General features: G+C 41.4%; 1 protein-coding gene across 8 annotated transcripts in view; it reads left to right on the forward strand.

Moving 5' to 3' along the window:
• Positions 1-24,939, forward strand: part of syngap1b (synaptic Ras GTPase activating protein 1b) — a 175,629-nt gene that overhangs the window by 65,798 nt on the left and 84,892 nt on the right. For all 8 annotated transcript variants that reach the window (XM_074652670.1, XM_074652667.1, XM_074652668.1 and 5 more), the window contains exon 3: positions 6,816-6,921. In XM_074652670.1, coding sequence (XP_074508771.1) covers positions 6,816-6,921 — 106 coding nt within the window. The remainder of the gene's footprint in view (positions 1-6,815; positions 6,922-24,939) is intronic.

Consider the following 24,939-nt stretch of genomic DNA (forward strand, 5'->3'; position numbering starts at 1 on the left):
CTGCTATATTAATTTTCTGAATATCATATTTAGCACCTGAAGTATCCTGGTCTCAATTAGGATATAGGCTTACTATATAGGTGAGGCCACTACTGTTTTTTGTTTGTTAAATGACCTAACAAAGACCTAAAGTGGTTGAAATATCTTGGCTTTTTTTTTAATGATTTAACCACTACAATAAAGGCTTTTTAATATTTCCTTCCTGATTGTTACTTTTTCTAATATTTGAGTGCCTGGATTGCCTTCCTGTTCATGCCGTTTCTTTCCCGTTGTCCAAGAACACCGGACACATTTTTGATCTACGGTTTGAGTACACAGAGCAACCAGTCATCTCTCTTTCCTAGAGAGAAGCATCACTTTGACCCTGCGGTAAATCACTACTATCCCTTCAATAACCGCAAAACCATTCCGTTCAGTGTGATTACCCGGGGTGTGAGTTTGCTACTCCTCCGTTCTCCTCTTCCAAATCTCTTTTTCATGGGGCCTTTCCCATTGTCTTTTCCTCGCCTCATATCCTCGCTCTTAGTCCCGCCCACGGGAGATGCGAGCAGACGAGGCAAGGAAGGGACTCGAGGAGAGAGGAGTCGAGGCAACAACAACAAAATGGTACATCCTTGCCTCGGAGACGTTAATTAAATGTGACACGTGGCACAGCTGCATCAGCTGTCCATTAGTTTGGTATCTTTCTGTACAAAGTATTTTTTTCTCTCTCTTTCTCTCTCTTTTGGAATGACATTTGCACACTACCTAATGGGCAATTGACTCCTATATGACAACATGAAGTACAGCAAATTAGTGCTGAATGCAAGAGAATGCTCTTGTTAATATAATAATTTGACGTTAGCAGCTGTTTGCACTTGTAAACATCATGTCACGATTATAGCAGTTGAATTGGTATATATTTGGTTTGTATATTCCAGCTGTGTCACACCTCTTTTATACATAACGGGTGCCGAAAAGACTTCCGCAAAGGATACATGCTCGTTCCTCCTTCCCCGCTCCTCGAGACAAGGAGGCACAAGATTGAGAAATGAGAAGAGCCTTTGAGCCCGAGCTGCCACAGTGCTCAGTCAGGCATTATGAAACCACTTTGCTTATTACGTATATTTAGAAACACTATAAAGCAACATGGTCGCAATAAAGCTACAGTATGCAACTGGGGCTTTATTTGCATTGCCGATCAATGAAGAGCCGGTTGATTGTGAGGTTAATTCAGGTTTACTGTTACTCATTGGCACTAAAGCATATTCAATTAGTCGAACAGAGTGCTCGGCCACTCTCCGCTGCTGTTTCACACATTAATCTGGCAGAGAGAATTAAAAGAGGGTTAGAGAAAAGTCGTGTGCACTGACAAGACTTGGATTTAAATGGAAGCAGGATGCAGTAAGAAGGCTTGACTTTAGATGGGTGTCTTTTCAGTTTATTTTCCTGGTCTAATAATGTCACTCTGGTATGAAGGATATTCTCACAAGTGTTAGGCAACATGGTGATATAAATACTGCGAGACCATGTAAATTTGCTAAACTGTATATACCATGGTGGCTATCATCTGTATATCTATGGGTGTTTTAAGCCATTGTTAGCAATATTGAAAATTAATGAACAGAATTGCTGTATGGCATGTATGTCAATGTAACATTTATTTTGTATTCAACCTTTATTTGTCAACTATTTAATTTGGATTAGCTAAAACAGACAATCCTGCTGTTTTATCCATAACCAGTTTCTCAATAGACTGGTTGAGAATTTGTACCTGCTGGTGGAGCAACATGGAAAGTTAGAAGTTCTGCAAAGTAATATCAACTGACCGATCCTAAGTCCCGCCCCCCCCCCTTAGTTACTGTTGCTAGGTCGGACAAGCTTGACAAAAATAAACATACTTCAACATATTTCAGGGGGCGCGAAGCAGAGATAAAATAAACAAAGGAACAAAATCTGACGAAATTATGCAGGTTCACCAGAAACTCAGAACGCCAGCAGCAGCGACCTGCAGTTGGAGCTCCAGTGGGAGGTGGAGCGCTCCGTGTCCGTCTGCAGCGGCCCCTCTGTCGGCCAAGAGCAGAGCTTTGCCTCACTGCTCCGCCGGTCCCTGCTGGGAGCCAACACCGACCCCACGCTGCTGGAGGCCCAGGCCATACTGCTGGGAAGGGAGGTGTCGGGCAGACTGTCAGACCCTGCTGCAGTAAAATAAGAGGTTTTCTAAAGGGACTCTGGTGCTCGGAAACACTACCGCTTTTGTCCACAGGGACCGCCAAAATCAACACAAAATTAAAGTTCTGTGTCTAAATACAATGTAATGTATCCATGAAGATTGTGACACCCATGCATTGTGACTTATATAGTACTTTTACTTTGAACAGACATAGCATATTTAAGTATAACCCCAACAGGAAAGGGGAAAGTTGACCGAGGTTCTGCCAGGTTCCAAGCTTGCTCAACTGTTATTGGAGCACAGAGCTCCAGAGGGGCGGGATTTAGGAAGGGTTAATTCTTCTTCTGGATACATTGAATCTTTGAGACAAGACTTTACGGTAATCCATCTAGTAGTAGATATTTCATTCAGGATGAAACAGACGGATAAAAAAACTTGATAAATGGCAAAACCTCTCATTGTGTAATCGCCCCAACAAAAGGGAGAGTCAATAAATTACCATACCCGCTCTGTGCATTCTCACGCTGGACTCATAAAGAATGGATGCTGCTTAATATATTTTTCATCAAGCAGTTTGTACTGTAATCTCATCACGACAAGCAATATGCTCGTTCCAAGAAAGCGCTGCAGTGCAACGTCGTTCTGTGCACTTTGGTTGCACAAGCAGCAAAGTGGAGAGTAATCATAGAGGCGGTTGATTTATGGTGCTTGTCCCTGATTAAGTTGGATATAGAGACTGATATAAACAGGATACTGATGCTGTGATGTGAAGCATCTTCTGCTTTGTCGGTCTAACTAGATTACGTGTTTATGTGTCCGAAGTGATATAGCTGTGGCGTGGCAGCGGAGAATATTAGCAGCTTGAAGTGGAGCAGTGTCTGCATTAAATTTTCATGTCCCCTTTCGCTTTGGTGGACACACGTCTGCACATACAAAAAAGTAGTAAGACGCAGGCACCCACACACACACACACACACACACACACACACTCCGGTGGGTTTTCATCTTAACACAGCCCCTTTAGAGTGAGTGGCACTCGGCTGTCTTGTGGGACATATGGCTCAGTGTGACCTGCCAGTGTCCTTCACTGTTGTTGGCTTCGCCCCAAAGCCCCCCAGGCTGCACTATCCTGCACTGCTCTCTGCAGTTAGCCCCACCTTCTAACACTGGCTCTCTGTGTTCACACCAGCTCTTTCATGTCCCGATGTTGCATTTCTGTTAGACGCCAGTCTCAGTAGGACACACTGAGAGGCACAGCAGTGTTGTATCAGAACACAAACAAGGCTGCTGTCATTTCCACGACCTCAGTGAGGATACGTAGAGGAAAGATGCTCAGTATGTGAGTTTACGTGTTAATGTTCCTTTTAGGACTGTCAAACGATTAAAATATTGAATCGTGATTAATCGCACATTTTGTATCTGTTCAAAATGTACCTTAAAAGGAGATTTGTCAAGTATTTAATACTCTTATCAACATGGCAGTGGATAATATGCTGCTTTATGCAAATGTATGTATATATTTATTATTAGAAATCAATTAACAACACAAAACAATGACAGATATTGTCCAGAAACCCTCACAGGTACTGCATTTAGCATAAAAATATGCTCAAATCATTACATGGCAAACTGCAGCCCAATAGGCAACAACAGCTGTCAGTGTGAAGGTGTGCTGACTTGACTATGACTTGCCCCAAACTGCATGTGATTATCATAAAGTGGGCATGTCTGTAAAGGGGAGACTCGTGGGTACCCATAGAACCCATTTACATTCACTGATCTTGAGGTCAGAGGTCAAGGGACCCCTTTGAAAATGGCCATGCCAGTTTTTCCTCGCCAACATTTAGCGTAAGTTTGGAGCGTTATTTAACCTCCTTCACTACAAGCTAGTATGACATGGTTGGTACCGATGGATTCATTAGGTTTTCTAGTTTCATGTGATTCCAGTAGTCAGTCTTCTATAAAACTGAGCCCGCTAGAACCAAGAAATCGCAAGTTGCGTTAAAGAAATTACTGTCGTTAAAACAAATTTGCGTTAATGTTGCTTAACTTTGGCAGCCCTAGTTTTCATACTGTATGTGTTTATGTGTTTACGTTTGTTTGTTTTATTTTTTTATTATTGTCAGTATCACTGCTGACTTCTGTCTTATTTTTCTATTGTCTTCTTTTTGTTAAAGTAACAAATATCCATTGTATTTGGATAAATTCTAAAACCTAGAGGGCAGGTTTTAAGCTCTTTGGGGTTTCATACCTCAGCTGCATAATCTATGCTGTTTGTTGCTACATACTTTTGGTTATTTTATCACTTCCTTTGTGTTAATAAACTAAACTAAACAGTGGCTGCAACTCGCTTCCAAAGGACTAAACCTACATCCATGTTTGAAACAATCACTATAAATCCATTATTCTGCATTGTTAAAGCTGAAATAATGGATTTTCTTTGGCCACTTGGGTGCAGAAGAGCACCACAACAAGCTGAAAAACACAACAATTATACTCACAGTATGTAGTGCTTTAGCCTCTTATCAACCCAGCAGCAGGATCAGGCAGCTGGTTCCAGCAAACAGGACCAGATAAACCCACTGTACCCGACCTGCACAGCACAAAATGGCAGCAGACAAGATGGTGATGAACTCGAATGCGTAGCAATTTAAAAACCCAGATATTTTTTCTCAAGAGTTGGTGGAGACCATAGACTTTACATAAGAAGTGGGCGTAGTCACCGTGACGTCACCCATTGGTTTGTGGACTGCCGTTTTGAAGCCTTGAGTTCTGCATTTCGGCCGTCGCCTTGTTGATTTTTTGCAACCAGTAGTGACACGAGAGGATGGAGCTAAGCACAACTGAACGCTGAATAAGACATTTTCATGCAACCAAAAAGGTTATAATTAACTCTCATGAACTGAAAACACACTGTGAAAGGGTTGAAGTTCGAAAACACAGACCGGACAACGCCGTCTAAATGGGACCATAATTTACTAAATGAACATCATGCTGTATTGAAGAAGACTTGAAACTAGCGATTGAGACCATAAACTCATGTTTACAATGTTTACTGAGGTAATAAATCAATCTTATTTTTGCAACCAGAGGAGTCGCCCCTTGCTGGCTGTTAGAAAGAATGCAAGTTTAAGGCACTTCCGCATTGGCTTCACTTCTCAGACCCCAGAGGTGGCCCACTGGTGGAGACCAAAGCAGATCTAAAAGGACAGTTAATATTGGACTCATCAGGCAGACAAAATGCATGTAAATACTGCTCCACGTCTGATTGATGTGCAAATAGCAAATTATGTGTTGAAGCATTGGCTGCAACAACCTTATAAAGTGATAATACACTCCCTGGTCACTTTATTAGGTACACTTATGCAATCTAATACAATCCAGTACAACAGCTCTGCCACATATTCTACCTTTACGAAGAATATAATGGTCCGTTTTTTATTAAAACTTTAAGATACATGTTCAGTGCTGAGGTTGTAGTTTGTGGTGGTGTTTAAGTGTGTTTGTAATATCCTTTGACAACCGCCCTGTATGCAAAACATTAGAAACACCTCTCAATATAATGAAGTCCAGTTCAACACCAATGCACACTACAACCTCAATAATAAAAATATAGCTCAATTAATACCTCTTATTTAAACATTTTTAGCTGAGCTGTTGAGCTGGTAAAGGTGTACCTAATAAACTGGCAACTGAACCAATGCAGTCTAATACAACTGCCCAGCTTTAACCTATCAATCACATCACAGTGTGTTCTTTTGAAAGGAAACTCATCATGAATTTCTGCAGTCATTTTTTTTATTTCTTTGTGTATTTCTTGGGCGTTCTGGGGCCCAGAGCCAACAAAGTACTTGCTTTGGTGTTCAGTCAAGATTTATAGCTCTGTACTTTACAGTATATGCTGTATTTTCTGAGTATAACTGTGTTTCAAAAGGACCAGTGTTTCTGATTAGTGTGGCACATTCTCCCATTTATTTTCCCTCAAGTCTCACTTTTATGAATTCAGGGACTGTGGGGCCCGATGTAGCGGAGCTGTGAAATGTGGGTTTATTTCTCTCTCTCTCTATATATATATATATATATATATATATATTTCTCTTTTCTTTTTGCTTTCAATTCCTAGTTCCTCCAGATCAGACATAATGTATCACGCAATGAAAAGCTGTGGAAGATTTTGAATTCTAGTTTTGTCTCTTACCAGATAAGCCATTCTTGCTTTTTTACTTTTGTTGAATGATGTGTTATGACTTTAAAAAACATGATGTAACTGGTAGCCTGTGGGTTGCATGTGACCCCACATTAACCTTGAATATATTTCTTGGATGAATTTGATGTTGGTAGTTGCTTTAGTCAAAGGTTTATCAGCTCATTCATGATTTCACTGGCACCGATTGTACATCTCGTTGGCATTTGTTTGTCTGTTTTTGTTATCAGCCATTTTAATGGTTTCAGTCTATTCTCAAAAAAAAAATGTTTTCTGACTATAAAATGCTAAATGCTAAATTTAGCCACAGCTGTTTTCTACAACTACTCGTCTATTGCGGTTATTTATCAAAGACTAAGAGAAGGACAAATGGTGCTCAGTTTCGATTGTGTGTTCATATTCTGTGCAGAGCTTCAGGAGTGTGTGTTTGTGTACTGACCTTGTGCTCTCTCTGTGCAGGTACACCCTTTGCTGATGCGCGAGAGGCGCTCAGAGTCTCACAGGAACAAGCTACTGCGGCGGACAGTCAGCGTTCCTGTTGAGGGACGGCACCATCCCGAGATGGGTGAGCAGACAAACCTTTAAACAGCTTTAGTGTTGTTAATACATATTCTCTTTTTTGGTGGGGATTTTTCAATAGGTCTGTAATTATTTATTTTATTTTATTTTATTTTATTTCATTTCATTTCATTTCATTTCATTTCATTTCATTTCATTTCATTTCATTTCATTTTGGACGGTGTTAAAACATACAGACATTAGGACATTAAGACAAGTACAGTACACTACAATAGGCTATATTGAATTGGGAGGTTGAGTTTGGCCGGTGTTTATGGCGTGACGATGTAAGGTTAGGTGAGGTGTGTTCCAAAATATTCTAATAGAGGTCTTAATCAAGGTCCAACCAACAGTTATTGTATTTCTTGTCCTACTTTTTAACAATCAAATCCAATTAAACACCTTAAAGATACATTTGAACACAAAGCATGTGCCTGAATTTATGGAACACATTTTGGTCTCAACTTTGATTTCAACTTCTCTTCTTCTTTTTCCATTATCACCTGAATTACTTTAGGTTAGCTTGCTTATAATAATAGGATAGTTGCATAGCAACGGCAGTGATGTAAAGCTCTTTGCATCCTTTGAGCCATTACTCTCTGTGTTACGAGCGACGCTCACAGCGGCACTCTGCATCTGAGCGGAGATAAAGGCGTCCCATCTGATAAGGGCTTAAGGCAGCTGTTTTCTTTCTAGCAGGTTTTGCCTAGATATTCTTAGGTTGGGTGATTTATCAGTTATCTTACTTTAAAATGAAATTCATGTATTGATACCTTGATGGTCATGCATATTTTTTTGAGTTCTGTCTCTCTTTTTATTTCGTCCTCAATCTATATAGACGTTTTATTTTCTCACTCTTCTTGCTCATTCTCCTCTCTTGCTCTTACGTCGCTGTTTTGTCCTCTCATCCTCTCGTTGGACTCTGTGAAACTGACCCTCTGATCGCTGCCTGCCTGTTTGTTTTGCCTGACTCAGTCCCTCCAGGCCCTCTACAAATGTCCCGCTCAGTTTCTCCCTCTTCCTTCACCCTCCACCTCTCCGCCTCACTCGGCTATTTTAAGGGCCTACCTTGCGACGTCCTCCGTCTGTGATTCTGTCGTTGCTGCCACCTCAACAGTTGTGCTGATTCAACTGGATAAATATTTCCCTCAGTTTTCATGTGAGTGGCTCTCTGACCTCGAAGCAGTCAAGCGCTGACCCGTCCGTTGACGTGGTCCTGCCACGTTTTGACATATGCTGATATAGCAATGCCAGTTCATATTGACCACGTGTAAGCGTATTGTAAACATATTCACATATGTTAGCATGCTACGCTACAGGCCGTAATGCACTGACACCATTGTGGACCATCTGTGGTGACTACTGTACGCCCCAAAGAGATTAATGCGCCCCAGGGAGTTACTAATTATCAGATCAACCAAAAAGTAAATGGAGGTTGTCATAAGGCCACAGGGAGCCACATGACCTACTTTATAAAATCCCTGACATATAACATTGAGCTGACGAAGGTTCAGCGCCTCTTAAACTCTATCTCGCTTGTTAATTGTACAAAAAACAAAATATACAATGGACACACATTTGTTTTATTGGGGAGCTATGTGCTGGACCATTTCTTGGATGGGCACAATGACTTCCTGGAGTGGAAGAGTTGGTTAATCATAAACACATTAGTTGTATATGAATGGTGAGGACACGGCAAAAAGTCCCACCCACAAAGCCTTGTGGTAAACGAGACAGGGTCCCTGTTTCAAGACAGGTCGGATGGGTTGCCGACATCCCCACAGACCCCTGACGCCCCGTCCCTCCCCATAGGGAGAGAGGGCGCAACGAGCACTCAACGGCTCCGTGAAGAAGCGTCGATGTCCAGGCGGGGAAAGTCACAGTTGTAGCCGTGAGCCACCTTCATCCTGGGATTTTCCAAGCCGACCTAGAGTTGGTGCACCGCAGGAAATGCGATGCGACGTCCAGCCAGCGCTGGCAGACTGCGCTCTGTCTGTCTGTCTTTCTGTCTTTCTGTATGTCCTTCGCATATCTCGAGAACCGCTCATCCGATCTACTTCACACGGCGGTTGCAAGCAGCCATACCGCGGTTCTCGAACAACGTTCCAAAACGGGTACTACACTAGTTTTAAAAATAAAGCCTTAATAATGTCAGCGTTGGCAATTAGTGTTGGAGCGATGCTCTCTCTACTGAGCAACACACGACCACAGTAGCTATTTATGTCAGTTCAGAGGCGTCACCAGGACCCAAACCATACTAAGGTCAAGTGACTTGGAAGGGTGAGATGGAGCGGTGAGTCTCAGGCTGCTTTATCTGTCTGTCTTTATGAAGGTAATTCAATTCAGAATGCATTCAGGGTTAATTCATATACCTCTAAGCTAGGCTTCCATTGAGCACATCTTTGAAACGTTTAGGACCATTTATTCCTTTCCAAAATGATGAATGAATCGCTTCTTTCACAAAATTGAAAGACGTGACCTCGCTATCATCAATAGATTCAAGTTCTGTCCGGTTCAGAACATTTCCATGTTCTGAGAGAAGATTAAACTGCAGCCGCTGCAGCTGCCAAACACTCATCCATGTGTTTGTGACAACATTAATACGTCAACCTTGATTCATTATTCATCAGAAGGGGTAAAAGCCTGCATTTTTCACAAGATATTGATGAATGGAGACATTTGACAACAATCCCAGCTGGATGCCCGATGTAGTGACACACTCAGATGGAAGATATTGGGCTCCACGTTCGATATGCGATTAGTCAAACACGTAATGCCTCAATAGGTTTTTTCACTCCGATGTCATAACACATCAGGCGGTGCAGATGCATTCATTTTCCTCTTTCTTTCACTTCTCTGTACCTTTAAGGTTCCAAAAAAAACACACATTTTTAAGTTAAGGAGGCAATTAACGCATAATGAAGACATTCATTTTTCTGGGTAATTACAGTGCAGCATAAGCATTTTATGCAAATATGAGGCTTAATTAACTTTTCATGATTGTGACAGGGGAAAATGACTTTTCCTAACTAGACAAAACATGTTTCTTTGTAGTAGTTGCAAACTACTAAGAATTTATTCTATTACAAAGTCCTTATTGTATAGGATTACTGTAAGAATGACTGATCAAAATGAGATGTTGCATTAAGTTTGTGATAGTGCTTCAGTTCAGGTATACAGTGAATTTCATTGCATGGAGATTATAGTGCAACTGATACTGGATTTTTGAAGCTGACACCGTATTTAATATGAATCTGATGATGATGAATTGGCTGATATGTACATGTACATGTAAGTTCAAAATGTTCACGTGCTGTCTAATATATCCCCCCCACTGCCAGGTACCATTGTAACGAGATAATCCATGTTATTCACTTCACCTGTCAGTGGTCTTAATGTTATGGGTGTATATTCTGAAGGTTTTTACAGAGGGGTTTGATCTTATATCATTCATAGCCTAATTTAAACAACATTTTATTCCTAAAAACATGACGAAAATGGATTTTTTTTATGGCTGTTGACAGTATCTTCTGATTTATGGAGTGATATAAAGAGATATCCACGATTCCCTCAGTAAAATCCTTTGACTCTACTATGTCAACAAAATAATTTTGAACCTGGCTTTATCCAACGTTCAGATTTTTGTTCTGGAAATGTATGCAAATTAGAACATGTTTAATAAGATTAGTTTGCATATTTAAACATAACATTTCAGTAAACTTGTAATACAAAAAAATATTTTTTCTTAAAATGTAAGTAATCAAGAAGGGAAGTTTCATGGTGAGATCTATTAGTTAAACTGTTTACCCCATTCACCTGTAGTGTCTCCCCTTAAATGGTAATATTGCCAGCAGTATTGTAATGTATGAGGACAGCCAGATGTGAGTTGAGGACACATTCCAGCTAATTTCATAGCGTTATGAGATGAACAGTCCTTTATATTTCAATATAAGTTGTTATAGTTAGATGCACATTGGGCAAACAAAAAGAAAGCATTCCCATTCTCCCCCCCTCTCTCTCTCATTAACCTCTCCAGAACGCGATGCGATAATCCCCATTAATGAATTTGGCCTTTAATGTTTTGTGTTCAAATTGTAAATTGACTTAATCTAAGTCTGCTCTGTTATTAGAGGAACCTTATTATCTGAATGACTTAGCCGCAGGGAGAAAAAAAAAACGCAACACTACAAAGCTGATTGGTTGTTAACTTTGAGGCTGAATAGTTTTTCAGCGACGGTGGTTTAAACATCCGGGATTTCTCCTCAGTTTGTCCTTGTAGATCTCACTTATTCCTCTCACCACCTCACCTTATAGCAGACAATGGTGATAAAGCAGGCTCAGCCGAGCAATTGTTGTAGTGCCCTTTACAATGTGTGACCTTCATACCATATTTTAACAGCGTATTTCAGCTCCGATGCTGCATTCTGGGCATCTGTTTTTTTTTCAGTGCCTGCTCATAGAATTTATTCAAGATTTAGATATAAATAATGCAGAATCAGCATGGATGCCAGATTTTGAGCCTCCTCCCTAACCCTATACTGTCATTCTTCCCATCCTGCACTTTCTAATCTGTCTCACCCTGTTCCCTCCCTGATCCACGGTCCTGACACCATCCCACTCCACTCACCCACTCAACAAGACCCGAAGGCTACACGTTCCCTCCCAAAAAGAGGAGGACAATACAATGACACCATAAATTAAAGACAGAAAAGACACATCACATAAGAAGAAGAAAAAGGTGTTAGACTTTCCACTGTTGTTAGTATTGAGGCATTGAGCATCATGACTCATTCCAATCTGTCATCTCAGGAAGACTTAAACAAAAGGATATAGATGATTTATCTGTATTATTTTAGTGTCTGTGTTTTGAAAAAAGCTACCGCATTTAACCAGAAAGGATTCTCAGCTTCTACACAGATATTCCTAGAATGCATGTAGACATATGTTTGACAGGGCGATATATCGAATTAAGTTCAAATCTTTGTTTTTGCACAATGTGTAACATGTCTACATTGTGAAAATGTAGTTATTACAACAAGCACAAAAAGGTTACTTTCAGTCAAAACGTAACGTACATGATAGCCCACTTCATCTTGTGACACGTCCCGTCAACTAAAACATGGTTACACTATTATATGATCCTCAGTGTACGGGTGTATCTTGTGGTGGTCGCATGTCGCATCTACAGAGATAGACTGAATATAAGTGGACGTAGTCACCGTGACGTCACCCATTGGTTTGTTTGTGGACTGCCGTTTTGAAGACTCGAGTTCAGCATTTTGGCCATCTGCAACCAGAAGTGACACGAGAGGGTGGGGCTAAGCACAACCGAACGCTGAATAAGACATTCTTAGGCGACCAAAAAGGTTATAATTAACTCTCATGAACTAAAAACACACTGTGAAAGGGTTAAAGTTGTAAGATGAAAACACGGACAACTCCCAGGCCGGACAACGCCGTGGTAGCGACCTGTCAATCACGAGGTAGCCACGCCCTAAAGCATCCCCTGCTTTATGGTCTATCTGACTCTAAATGGGACCATAATTTACTAAATGAACATCATGCTGTATTGAAGAAGACTTGAAACTAGCGATTGAGACCATAAACTCATGTTTACAATGTTTACTGAGGTAATAAATCAAGAGAGAAGTAGGCTCATTTTCTCATAGACTTCTATACAATCAGACTTCTTTTAGAACCAGAGGAGTCGCCCCCTGCTGGCTGTTAGAAAGAATTCAAGTTTAAGGCACTTCAGCATTGGCTTCACTTCTCAGACTCCAGAGTTGCCCACTGGGAGAAAGAGAAAAAAACAAACAATGCACAGTATTGTGAGCTCTCAGTTTTAGTTTGTTGAAGACATATCATCTCTGGTAATGAGAGGTTCAGTCTGTTCCTCCCTGCTGGGGAGCTAATGCTAGCTATCGTCTCTTGACAGATATCGGGCTGTCAAGAAGCACAGACAGCAGGAGCAGTTGAATTTGTTTGCAAACTTTTCTATTCTCTCTGTCCAGAAAGTGACTATACAGTAGGTGCCTGTGCTCTACATAGCTGAAGCATTTATAGCTGTATGGGATAACCTATATCATTACCAGCAGTGACAGCGGCGCTGGTATTGTTTTCACCTTGTGAGTCTGTGTGTGCGTCATCATGGTGGTCCTGGAGACACCTACTGTAGCGGGGACTACCACAGAAACAGTTTTGAGTTTATTATATGTCCGTCTGTGGACAGATTTTGTCACCATGATTCGCGCAAGATACAATCACGAAACTTTACAGGTGTGTAGTTGAGATTAAAATGAAGGCCGAGTTCGAAGACGGGTGTGGTCTGAGCAAGGACGCTGGAAGTAAGGGGAGTCTGAAGTGGTGAATGGGCCACATTATGCCCCTATCCCGATTTGTCTGGTGTGATCCCATCACAAGATAGTCTCTAGTGTAAATATATACCAATGACAGCCTTGCAAGTGGAGCCAGTCTTTTATTATTCTAGCTTAACTGTCTTGAATCTAATCATTGTTTTGCCAAAATAGACCTAAAATACTCCACTTGTGTCTGAGCTTTTGTAGCTTCAAGGAGGACAACAACACAGAAGTATTGTTTAGTTGTATGTTGCAGACTGAACATAGTGAGGTACGGTTGGAGGGCCAGTGGCTAAACACATTTTGTTGGTTTGAGCATTTTTCACGGCTGGATGCATGGATGTTTTATACGTTTTGTTTTTGTGATAAACTTGTCCTCACTGGAATCCATTGAAAAATTAAAATACAAACTTTTCAAACCTACAAGCCTACAGAGGGTGAATGTTTGATACTTTTAAGTATTGCTGCGGTGTCAATGTAAAATGATGCATCTGTTTGTAAGTGCATATGTGTTTGTGTGGTAGAAACATGCCCTTCATCTTCATATGAGTTGCTTCATTTGTGGTATTATTTACTGGAAAGAAATACCCCAAAATATCTGAATATGACAACCTTGATACCTACAGAATGAAATGAATGAAATATCAAAGCAGGCATGAAACTCAAAATGCGACTGATCCTGTCTCCCATCTGTCAGAGCACCAACTAGGCTGCTAACCTGACACAAGTCTCAGAGCTGTATTGTGACTTAGAATTTAGACTCAACATTGATTTGGGGCTCTTTGCTACAGTTGACCTTTGAGTCTGTGATTTTAATGTGCAGTAAAATTCCCTCACCCAGCAACCTGCACAACTCTTGTCTTGTTCCATCAACACTAGAAAGAGCTGCCAACCTGAACTAAGCCCGCTGCTGTGGATTTTAAGGGTCATTAGTGAGGGCTGGGAAGCTGACAGGCTGTGAGTGTAGTTATTACATTTTTATTCTGATTTCAAACAATCCGAAAAAACCTGATTAATTTATTAAGTAGGTCCAGGAAAAGTCTCAAAGGGACATTTTGAAAGATATTTTACCGCCTTTGTGGTGTTAAACTGTATGATGAAGAAAAGCTGGATTAAAAATGAATTTACAGTCTATCGGCGTGTGATATAGACCGGCATAATTAGCTGCTTCAGTGTCTTGAGCTCGGTGATAAGAGTTAATTTAGAGTGTTATGACAATAGAGGCGTTTTGAGCCAGTGTGAGCTGGAGTAGCAGTGTTACTGTGCAGGGTGACAGTTTATAAACCTTGTGATCCAGTCCCTGGGAAAAGTGACAATCTGGCCCCAAGAAACCCGCTCTTGTGTTTAGAGAGATTTGCTGAATCATCTCCCTCTCTTGCCTTTGGAACTGCGAATGAATACAAATGGTTTGCTACGCTGTTGTGTTTGGCTTTTGATGGACGTGGACACAGAGGCCTCCTGGAAGCGCAGTACTTCACCAAGCTGCATATACACTGGGTTGGAGCAATAGACGGTCTGAGTAATGCTGCGCTTTGCTAAACTGTTTTATATGTACTGAATATTTTACTGGGTTGCATATTTTAGCTTATGCAAACAATGACTCATTATCATACCGGAAATCATAGAGAGTTGCTTCTTGGAAGTTGTTGGAATTTACCCTCAAATTGGAAATGTTAAAGGGACTGTTTGTAACTTTTTAAGCGTATAAATGTAGCGGGTCGCCACACATGCGTGCTCTTATATGCGCGTTCGCGTGTGGCCGCTGCCTCTCCTCCTCTGCCTGCTTGCCTTCACTCAGACAGCGCGCACGTTCTCGCTCAGCTCGCTCCACCTCTAGACGTGAACGCGCGCTCACTCCACACTGCAGAAGAGTTAGTAGCTCTGAGAATATCTAGTGAATGTACAGTGGACGTTTGTGCAGAAATAAATGCTGCAGCTCCTCCAGACCAACAGAGGTTTCCCGTGTCTTGTGAAGTGACGGAGCTCCTCAGCTAGTAACGTTATCGTCTCGTTACCGACCGGGTGCCGGTGTCTCCCTGCTCTCTCCGGCTGCGGGCAGAGAGAGTTGATTTCAAGGCCACAGGTGTCGCTGTTAACAAGCAATTCTGAATCTTACAAATAGTCCCTTTAAACCAGGGTTGAACCTCAAATCAACGGCTTTTAACTGGACTTACAAGAAGTCATCAGATAACTGTCAGAAAGAATGACAATACCTTTGTATTGTTCAGCTTTCGGTCTTTGCCTGTTGTCAAACTTTGTTTCTCCTCCTCGTCACCAGAGACTCTTTTGAGACAGTTAAAATCAGGTACCAAACTGTTTATAGCGTGGTGCAGGGATGACGTATCTTTGTAGGCCAACCAGGAAGTTAGCATCAGCCCTGTTCCCGCGACAAAAAGCCAACGGGATTTATCCATCGGGTTTTGGATTATTGCAGAAAATAAACTCTGTGGCAAACAAACGTTTATGATACTTCCACATTTTGTTTAGCAAGATAATCTCCACAATTGAACACCACTTTTCTGAAGTAAAAGTTAACAGTGTTTGGTTTGTCCATTCTGGCGGAGCGACATGGTGGACTCTATGAAGAGGACCCGCTCCCTATGTAGATATAAACGTCTCATTCTAAGCTAATGAAAACACAACAATTCTTATTATCAGGTGATTATACATGAAAGAAAACATACTTATTAATATTATATTCCATTTCTGCCAATAGACCCCCCTAATTGTGACACGCTGGTCCTTTAAGCTTGTGTTAACCACAGACCTTATATCAGGCATCTAACTAAAAACCCATTGACTTCCAGACGAAGGAACCGGAGGTGCTAAAATGCTAACTCATTTCCGGGTTTTAGGACTCATTCCTGTAGCACTCTATATGTGATATTAATCTACAGTGTTGGGAAAGCTACTTGGAAAGAGTATTGAGCTAATCCACCAGTTACTCTACATTAAGTGAAGCTTCACTACACTGCAGCTTCCCCCCAGAGAAATCTAAGTAAGAAGTAAGAAAATAGTTCACCGAAATGTGTTTCTAAAAACATTTGAGGCGAGAAATAAGGCATGCCGTTGCTGAATCTGTCTTCATTTTAGATCGACAACGGTTCATTTAAATGTTTCTCAGGAGTTTCCAGAGTCGGCGAGTCGCCATTCGCAATGGTTTATGGGATGAGTGGTTCCTTCACTCTTAAAATAATTATGTACACAGTCTCTTACTTTTGCCTTTTTTCCGTTTTCCAATGTTTTTTTTGCTCCTAATCAAACGTTTTATCACGATTCGGTTTCTCTTTGACTTTGTTGATCATACTTTTCCTCTAGCGCCACCATGAGGTTGACATCTGCGGTTCTGAGTGAAATGTTTCGACAACTATTAGATGGATTGCCGTGAAATTTGGTTCAAAAATGTCTCTTCCACCTCAGGATGATTTGTAATAACTTTGGTGATCCTCTGTATTTTCCTCTAACACCATCATCAGGTCAAATTTCAATCTGTCTAATACTTTGGTTACTACTAAATACTAATATATAAATGTAACCGGATTTGTTGACTGATGCCACAGTTGCTGTAGGAGAGTTGCAGTCTATTCAAGTGGAAATAAAGCCATGGGTAACCTTTCCCAGGTTTGCGGAGCTTGACTTTAGATATATTTCTTAGCCGTGGAAAACATTACTGATCCACTTTATTCACCTGAGCATCAAAGCCTGAAACTCAGAATCGAATACTGTTAAACAACATTGCGAGGGAAGAGCTTTATATTTGAACATCCAAGGTCTTTCTGAGTTGAGACGGGAAAGTGGACCAGAGATATCAGTCCTCCTCCAGTGTTTGGGTGGGTGGTTACAGTCAGTCAGATGGAGCGATAGCAAGTTTTTCTGACATTATTAGAAAAAGAAGAAGACTGATATTTCAGACTTCTCACCACCTGGCTGACAATCAAATCTCCTTCACTTCTTTCTTGAATGTGTGTTTGCTCACAGCTGGCATTTTGAGATAATATGGCAGGGCACTCTTAACAACACCATGCATTAGGATTTTTATGCAAAACGATATGTAAATGGAATGATTATGTAACATGAAATGTCTTTCTGAGTGATATACCCCGTGGGCTGGTGTGATATAACAGACAGCTATATCATCATACCTCAACAACACGCACAAAGAGGAAAATAGCGAGAGAAAGCAAGCAAGTCCGGCCTCGGTTTGAGTGACAGCTGGCCACCAGCTCAGCACACGCGAGGGTTTTTAGCTCTCCAACACTGCAGTTCTTAGTCAGCTTCAGGTGTGGTAGTCAGCTCACACACACACACACACACACACACACACACACACACACACACACTCGGAGCATCCTGCCGGCTCTCTAGTCCATGGGGACTGCTTCCACCTGCCATGCAACGATGAGAGGATTTAAAGCCTCTGTGAAAGGGTCACTCGCTACTCACTACTTCTCTTCAAGGTGTTTGAAACAGATGATTTCAGACCAGTCAACTTGTCTTTTGCTTGATATGTTTAGGCGGTAATATCCATATATCTATATCTATATAGTATCATATATAGTATCTGCATTCATTAGTTTTCTATAAATGTTCCAGGAGTGTGTCTTGATGGCGTTGGCGCTGAGAGATGCTGACAGCTTCATCGCAAGACTTCGCTCATTGATCTTCACAGGATATCACTGATCTGTACTGTAAGCTCGATGATCAATGAAATAGTGATGATCTACACTAGTGATTCTCCACCAAGGGTACTTGTAACCCAGGGGGCAGTATTGCAGTTGCCAAGGGGTGTGAGAAAAAAAAAGAAGGTAATATTTCCTCATAATTGTGATAAGGAGGAAAACACCAATAGGTCTACTAATACAAATAAACTACCAGCTACGATGTGCTGACTGCCATGCACCATTCTGAGTCAGCTGTAACACCTTCACACTATATGCTGTGATCGAGTGTTCGTTCGACAGCCGCAAAGTTAGATAGATTTCTAGTGCAATGAAGAATTATTACAGACATTTTGGGAACGTTCACTTTCAATTTTACCTAAAGTAGTTTCAAAAATCTGGCTAAACTGCTTGTTTACAAGCTGTCTAATCGTCTGACTGCTTGTGTTTCTTCTGTCACACTTAAAACAACGTTACTGTGTTCCCAGATTTCAGCAGTTACTTTGAGGAGTACAATGTTATCGTAACTGATGATGAAATGATGGCCAAAACTCTGAAAAATAAGGTCCAAGTTATAATAAACCAGAGTTGGCCTTAAAATCCAGATGTTGATGGAGACAGACCAAGCAAGTTATTATTACAATTCTTGTTACCTCCGCCAAGGACGAGGGCCTTGGCGGATGTAATCATGATGATCACCATGATGATTTTTAAGGATTGTGATCAGCCTGAGCATTAAGACCGCAGGGTATAACACATGCGCAGTGTAACTGATGACGCGTTGATGAAGCGTGACCCCGCCTCCTTCTGAGAGCAGAGAGATACGTGTGTGGATGCATGGCGAGCTGCTGGCCGTCCGCAGTGAGAAAGAAAAAAGCGCTAGCTGACGGGATGAGAGACAACGTAGTGCAACGTTATACAGACATAACAAGGCTGCTGAATGAGAGAGGCATCCAACGTAACACACCGTGTTAAAAATAAGCAGACCACCTCACGGTACCGCCAGCTGTGAGCTGTGATCTGTTTTTAAAGTCAGGCACCTTGGTGGAGGTCTGCGCTCTCCGAGTGCCATTCTTTAATTAATTAACTGTCATCTCCCATTCCCTTTAAAAGCCAGGTGTGCCTGCATTGCTGTATGGCGGATTCGACAAATTGGATAAGCGAGCGTTTTTCTGCTGAGGAAACGGATCTGCTTGAATGCTTTCACTTTGCACGCAGGCGGACCATCTATGGGAGCAGCAGCCTCTCTGCCTCCGCCGTCTCCCGCTCCTCTATCCCATCAACAACTCCATTTGACTACATGTGAGCAAATACACCGATAACCTGTTTAACTGAGGATGAAAGCGCTGCTGCTTGTACACTTGTGTGTAACAAACAGAGTGTATGCGTGTTGTGAACCCATCTATGTGGGCGCATCTTGCTATCTTAATAATGTGCCCTTTAAATAGCAGGAAAATATTACATTGACTTTAGAGCAGGTCAACGGTGCAATCGCTTTCTGCTGCCTCAGGCTCGGATCAGACAGAGTGCGTTTTGCAGGTGGTTAAACACAAGGTGCACCGCACTGCCTTTTTGTTCCCCGATCAGACAGAGAGAGTCCTTTGCAGTTTGCTGTATCTTTTTATTTTATATGTTGCTAGGCAACCACCAAATGAGTGCTGACATTACCTTATGAACCATACGCGACCCAAATAGTTGATAGTACAGTTTAAATTAATGGAAACAACTTAACTTACCGCACTAATTTGCCTCTTGCTGTTTTTTGTTCAGATCGTGGTAACTACGGTTGGTAACGTCATAAAGCTCTGGGTATTGTGACGTCAGGTTCACAGAGCGGATAAACACAAGAAGCTCAGCAACGCAAAAACAGCACGCCAAATGTTTCAATCTCATTGAAGGCGATTCCAAAAAGTCGCCCCAGGCTGCTAAAAGCACCCTGTCTGATGGAGGCCTCTAAATAGCAATGCACCGGACCACACCTCAGACCACCAACACGCCCATGGGTGCACAGATGATCACAAGCACATTTCCTACTAACACAACCTGGCCTTACCGCGCTGGGCGTGAAAATGACAACTGCGTTGGTCTTAAACTAGCAATGACGGTTGCGCTGTGCGCCGCTTTGCACTGGGCCCTTAATGTCTTCATGACACTTGCAGTCAGACATACATCAAATCAGACGCAGACAGACAGACGGTCATGCCTGCACATACGCCACATCAAACCGCATCACCTCATTTGACAATTTCCCCTGGGGTGGCATTATGGAGATCTGGCGCATCGGCATGCATTCCTCTGGGAAATAAACAGCTTCATACAGCTGGTTAATACGTTTGGACTCCCCCAGGACTCAGCATCAAACACTCACCAGCATCACCTCCAGACAACATGGCAGTAATTTTCTCACTGCAGTGTTCTTCTTTTTCAGTTTTAGCATGTGCGCAGTGACAACCATCTTCACACGGAGTTGCTCACGTTCACACCTGGCAGATGCCCAGAACAACCAGTCTTTTACTATTGGGCACTTCACAGCTCTTCAGGCAGAGATTTGGGGTGAAGTGTTATGTTCAGGCTCACATCAACAGTAGCTGCAGGTGGGAGCGTGTCTCATTCACTGCCCTACATTTTACCCACATTTTCTTGCTTATTATGAGCGAGGGATCAAAGTGCATTGCTTAAAAAGTATTTGAATAGGCCTGAAATGTGTACATGCTATATCGTATCACTCCAGTCTGCATATTACCAACATCAGAAGCCATTAGTCGTACAGTCACATTTTGCATGGCAACTGCTGTCAACTTGTTTTCTACATTAATCAGAATACCTCTCTAATGTTCCTCATCAAAAGCTTAATCCAACACATTTAATTGTATTAAGGTTATTTAAGACTGTCACAGCTGGCAGCCCTCTCTCTGGCTGACTCTCTACTCTGCAACGTGTGCTGCAGCTTCGCTCCTCTACCGTTTGGTTTAGCTGTGTTGCTTTAGTTCTTTGCTTTGCTTTTTTGCACCTTTTCCACTCCCGCACCCATATCTTTACGATGGCATATTAGGGCCCTTTTAGGTAAAAAAATAAATATATTAAGGAGCCAGGGGAGCGGGCTAATATTAGGAGAAAAAAACTGTAAAAAAATTACACGATTTTTTTTTATGTTTCTATATCTTTTTCCTACAATGGTCCTACTACGCTGTCTTTCATCTTCCACTTATGCACATCACACTCTACTGACTTCATCCACACAACATACTTAAAGGGGAATTTGAGTATTTTTCAACCGGGACCATATTTTACCATGTTTTTGTGTCTAAGTGATTAATGTGGACATCACTGAAATTGAGAACACTGTAGCAGCCAGCCGCTAAAAGAGCTGTAATGTAATCACTTGAAGCTGCAGTAGGCAGTATATTTTTGGCATCATTGGGCAAAGATTCCATAATAACCTTTCAGCATATTGTAATTCAAGTGTTCTGAGAGAAAACTAGACTTCTGCACCTCATAATGGCTCTGTTTTCAGGATCTAAAAAATCTAATCCGTGATGGGAGACTTTGGCCAATCACAGGTCATTTCAGAGAGAGAGCGTTCCTATTGGCTGTTTATTCAAAGGAGGCAGCTGTCAATCAATCGTGAAGTGTACTGTTTATCTGTAAAATGAGAAAGGTTGCTCTAGCTGGTGGGCGGTGCTTGGTATTTCCTCAAATGATCTCAACATGGCTCAAACTTTCTCATTTTACAGCTAAACAGTACACTACAAGATGATTCTGACAACATATGAGGAGGGAAGTAATCATTACAGTAACAGAATATTGATTCATATTTGATCAGCGCTGCCTAGTTTGACCGTTGGATCGGTGTTTGCGAGTGATTGACAGCTGCTCAGAGACAGCAGGCTCCAGCTCGGCTCTGATTGGTTGTTTCCCTCCGGTCTGTGAAATCCTGCAGATGCCATTAGGAGCACCGGAGGACACCAGGTGTCCTGTCTCATGCACTACTGTCAGGATATAGTTTATAATAATAATAATAATAACTTTTTTTAATCATATTTGCTCCAATTTGGCCTACTGCTGCTTTAAGACAATATGGCACCGTCATTTTACGTCCACTAAAAGTTCTTGTTGTTGACAGGCTCAGAGAGTCTGACAACATTATGGAAAAGACCCTGCTGAGAAATAAAACGTTTTTTCTTTGTGCGTCATAAATAATCTGAGCCAGTCAGTGGCAAAAAACAACACTTTTAGTGAATGTAAAGTGACGGTGCCAGAACATCAATTTCAGTCTACAGTTGATCAATGTGGTCCTGCATGAACACGGTTCAAACAGAGAAGCACGGGAGACTCATCAAGAAAAGATGGTTTTAAAATGTAGCTTTAATTTATGTACGCCTGTCCTCTGGCCTCCATACAAACAGCAACCCTCCGTATCCAAGCCGAGAGCTCTTTTCTAACCTTTAGCTTCCTGCCAGCTCCCAGTGATGCATCAGCCACCCAGGTGTGAATCATGAATAGCTCGATAAAAGCTGCAATGTTAGCGCTGTGGCGGTACAATGAAGTAGATGTAGAGATGCACAATGAAACCAAGGTGCAGCAACCTTGACATAGCTGCGGGGCGAGTTGGCAATACATCCGCCTTGACAAAAGAGTAAAAATAGACTTGAGGAAGCGGTAGAAACATGGCCAGGACGAGGTGATCAGCATGATGACAGCAGTTACAGTACCGCTCGCTTTAGAGAGTTTGTGAATGGAGACGTCGGAGCCAGATCTTGGACAGAAAGACGCTGTTAAATGGTGTTACTGTAGATATTAATGTGGACTGTTCTCGCAGCCAAGGAGCTCAGAAGTTTGGAGATAAGATGAGAGTGGAATTATCGTCTGCCAAGTTTTAGATTGTGTCTTGTCCTAAGTGTCATTTCTTTTTCCCATTTCTTACTTTAATGGTACATCAATGGGAAATCCACTGTGCCATTTTAGAAGTCAATCTCCAAAACACTCTCCAGTTTGGAAAAATAATTACCTAAATGATCAAACATTAGAAGATAGTAGACATTAGTACATAAAATAGATGCAATTGTATATATCTAATAGACGATGTACAAAATCTCCGTCATTTCCTCATACTGAAAGCCAGGGCTAACTTTATTAATTAATTTCTGGTTGATATTGAACGTCGTTCTGTCAGTCTGTCACCAAAGGAAACTTTGTTGTTTTAATTACAATGCAATAAAGTGATGTAGATGAAATAATTGCACGGCTCAAAGCTTCACCGAGGGACTCTGATGAGGGAGTGTTTTAAATTTAGTAAGCTGTTGTTCAAACGACAGACAATGACGGGGGAGGTTACTGGAATTCAAAGTAAAAGCACTCACACACACACACACACACACACACACACGCACATCCTATCTGCAGATGTGCTGCATTTTAAAACATTTTAAGGTGGTTCAACATTCCCTGCTGCCTTAAAAATCAACTGAGCCCAAGTTGACTAATTAGTTCAAAGTCGTCTCACGAGTTTTAAAATTGAACTAGAGAAAACAAGTTCAATTAACTTGAGGTATTAAATTTAATCAGCAACTGTTCAGTCAAACTGGCACGCATTAGATTTATTATTATTATTATTATTAAATTACATTACATTTATTAGATTAGATGTTTCCCATTTACATTTTCTCAGTTTAAAGAGTACGTTTTTCATTTGACACAGTGACCTCACTGCTGTGGTTGCACAATACTTACTGTAGTACAAATACAACATGCAAGACTGCTCCCAGTGAACTTGTTAAAGGAACATTTTGGGGATCTATTGGCAGAAAAGGAATATAATATTCATGTAACTATGTTTTCATTAGTGTATAATCACCTGAAACTAAGAATCGTTGTGTTTTTGTTAGCTTAGAATGAGCCCTTCATATCTACATAGGGAGCGGGTCGTCTTCACAGAGTCCACCATGTTGCTCAAACCAAACACTGGCTCTAGCGAGAGCCTTTCATGATTTTACATTACCTGACAACCACCGTAGTTCTCTGACACGCTTGTGAAACAGCGATAATGTGAGCTGCAGAGTGCAAAACCGTGGAACCGCCAGCCGCCGTATGACTTCCGTTGCTCCTAAAATCGGCGACTCACGTTACCGCAGTCTTGGAAAGAGAGGAGTGAGTGGAGGGGTATTCAGTCGGTTGCAATCCGCAACCACACCACTGGATGCTGCCAAATCCTACACACTGTGCCTTTAAATTATAAAGTAAGTGTAAATGTGTAGGGCCTGAATTCGATAATAACCTTCATAGAGGTTGGCAGTTTTCGTTTCATTATTATGAGGAGAAATAACTAAGTCTTAACATGAATTAAAGACATACAGCAAGCTTCCACACTGTTCCTTTAATGAGTTAACAAACGATCATGTTCACTGAAAAGTCAGAATAACTCATGTTTCTAAGTTGTTGATGACAACTTCATGATTTTTATCAGTCGAATTGAAACTTTAAAATGAAAAACCTCCAGCAACTGCTAAATAGTAGTTTGAGTCTGTACTTGCCGGAGTGATTGAAAGACAAATTCAACATGCATGGCCAGAACTGACAACGATTTAACAACTAACTGGTGTTAATGAATTCCTTCTTTCTCTCTCTCTCTTTAGTTGTTTGATAATTTCGAAGTCGCATGCAGACAGGCAGTTTTCCGTTGAGGAATATTATGAACTGTCAGAGTGAGACACTAATCAGTCGCATCACAAATCATGCCCTACGGTGGTAGTAAATTTGGAAGTGATAATTTATGAATGGAAAAAGCGAATGGGACAAGAGAAAGGAAATTAAGGCAAAAGCTGCATCGCGTATTAGCTCAGCTAGGGTTTTAGATTTTCCTCGGAGGCAAATCAACTCCTCAAATGAATTATTCGTTATCAAAACAGATGTTTGCAGCCTGCAGAGACGGCGAGGAACAGCTGGACATAGTAAATGAAAGTTTACTTCTTCCAGAAAAGAGTTTTTCTTCCTGATGATTAGCCATGCATGACT

Source organism: Sebastes fasciatus, chromosome 12 (genome assembly GCF_043250625.1).
Source record: "Sebastes fasciatus isolate fSebFas1 chromosome 12, fSebFas1.pri, whole genome shotgun sequence".
Taxonomy (NCBI): domain Eukaryota; kingdom Metazoa; phylum Chordata; class Actinopteri; order Perciformes; family Sebastidae; genus Sebastes; species Sebastes fasciatus.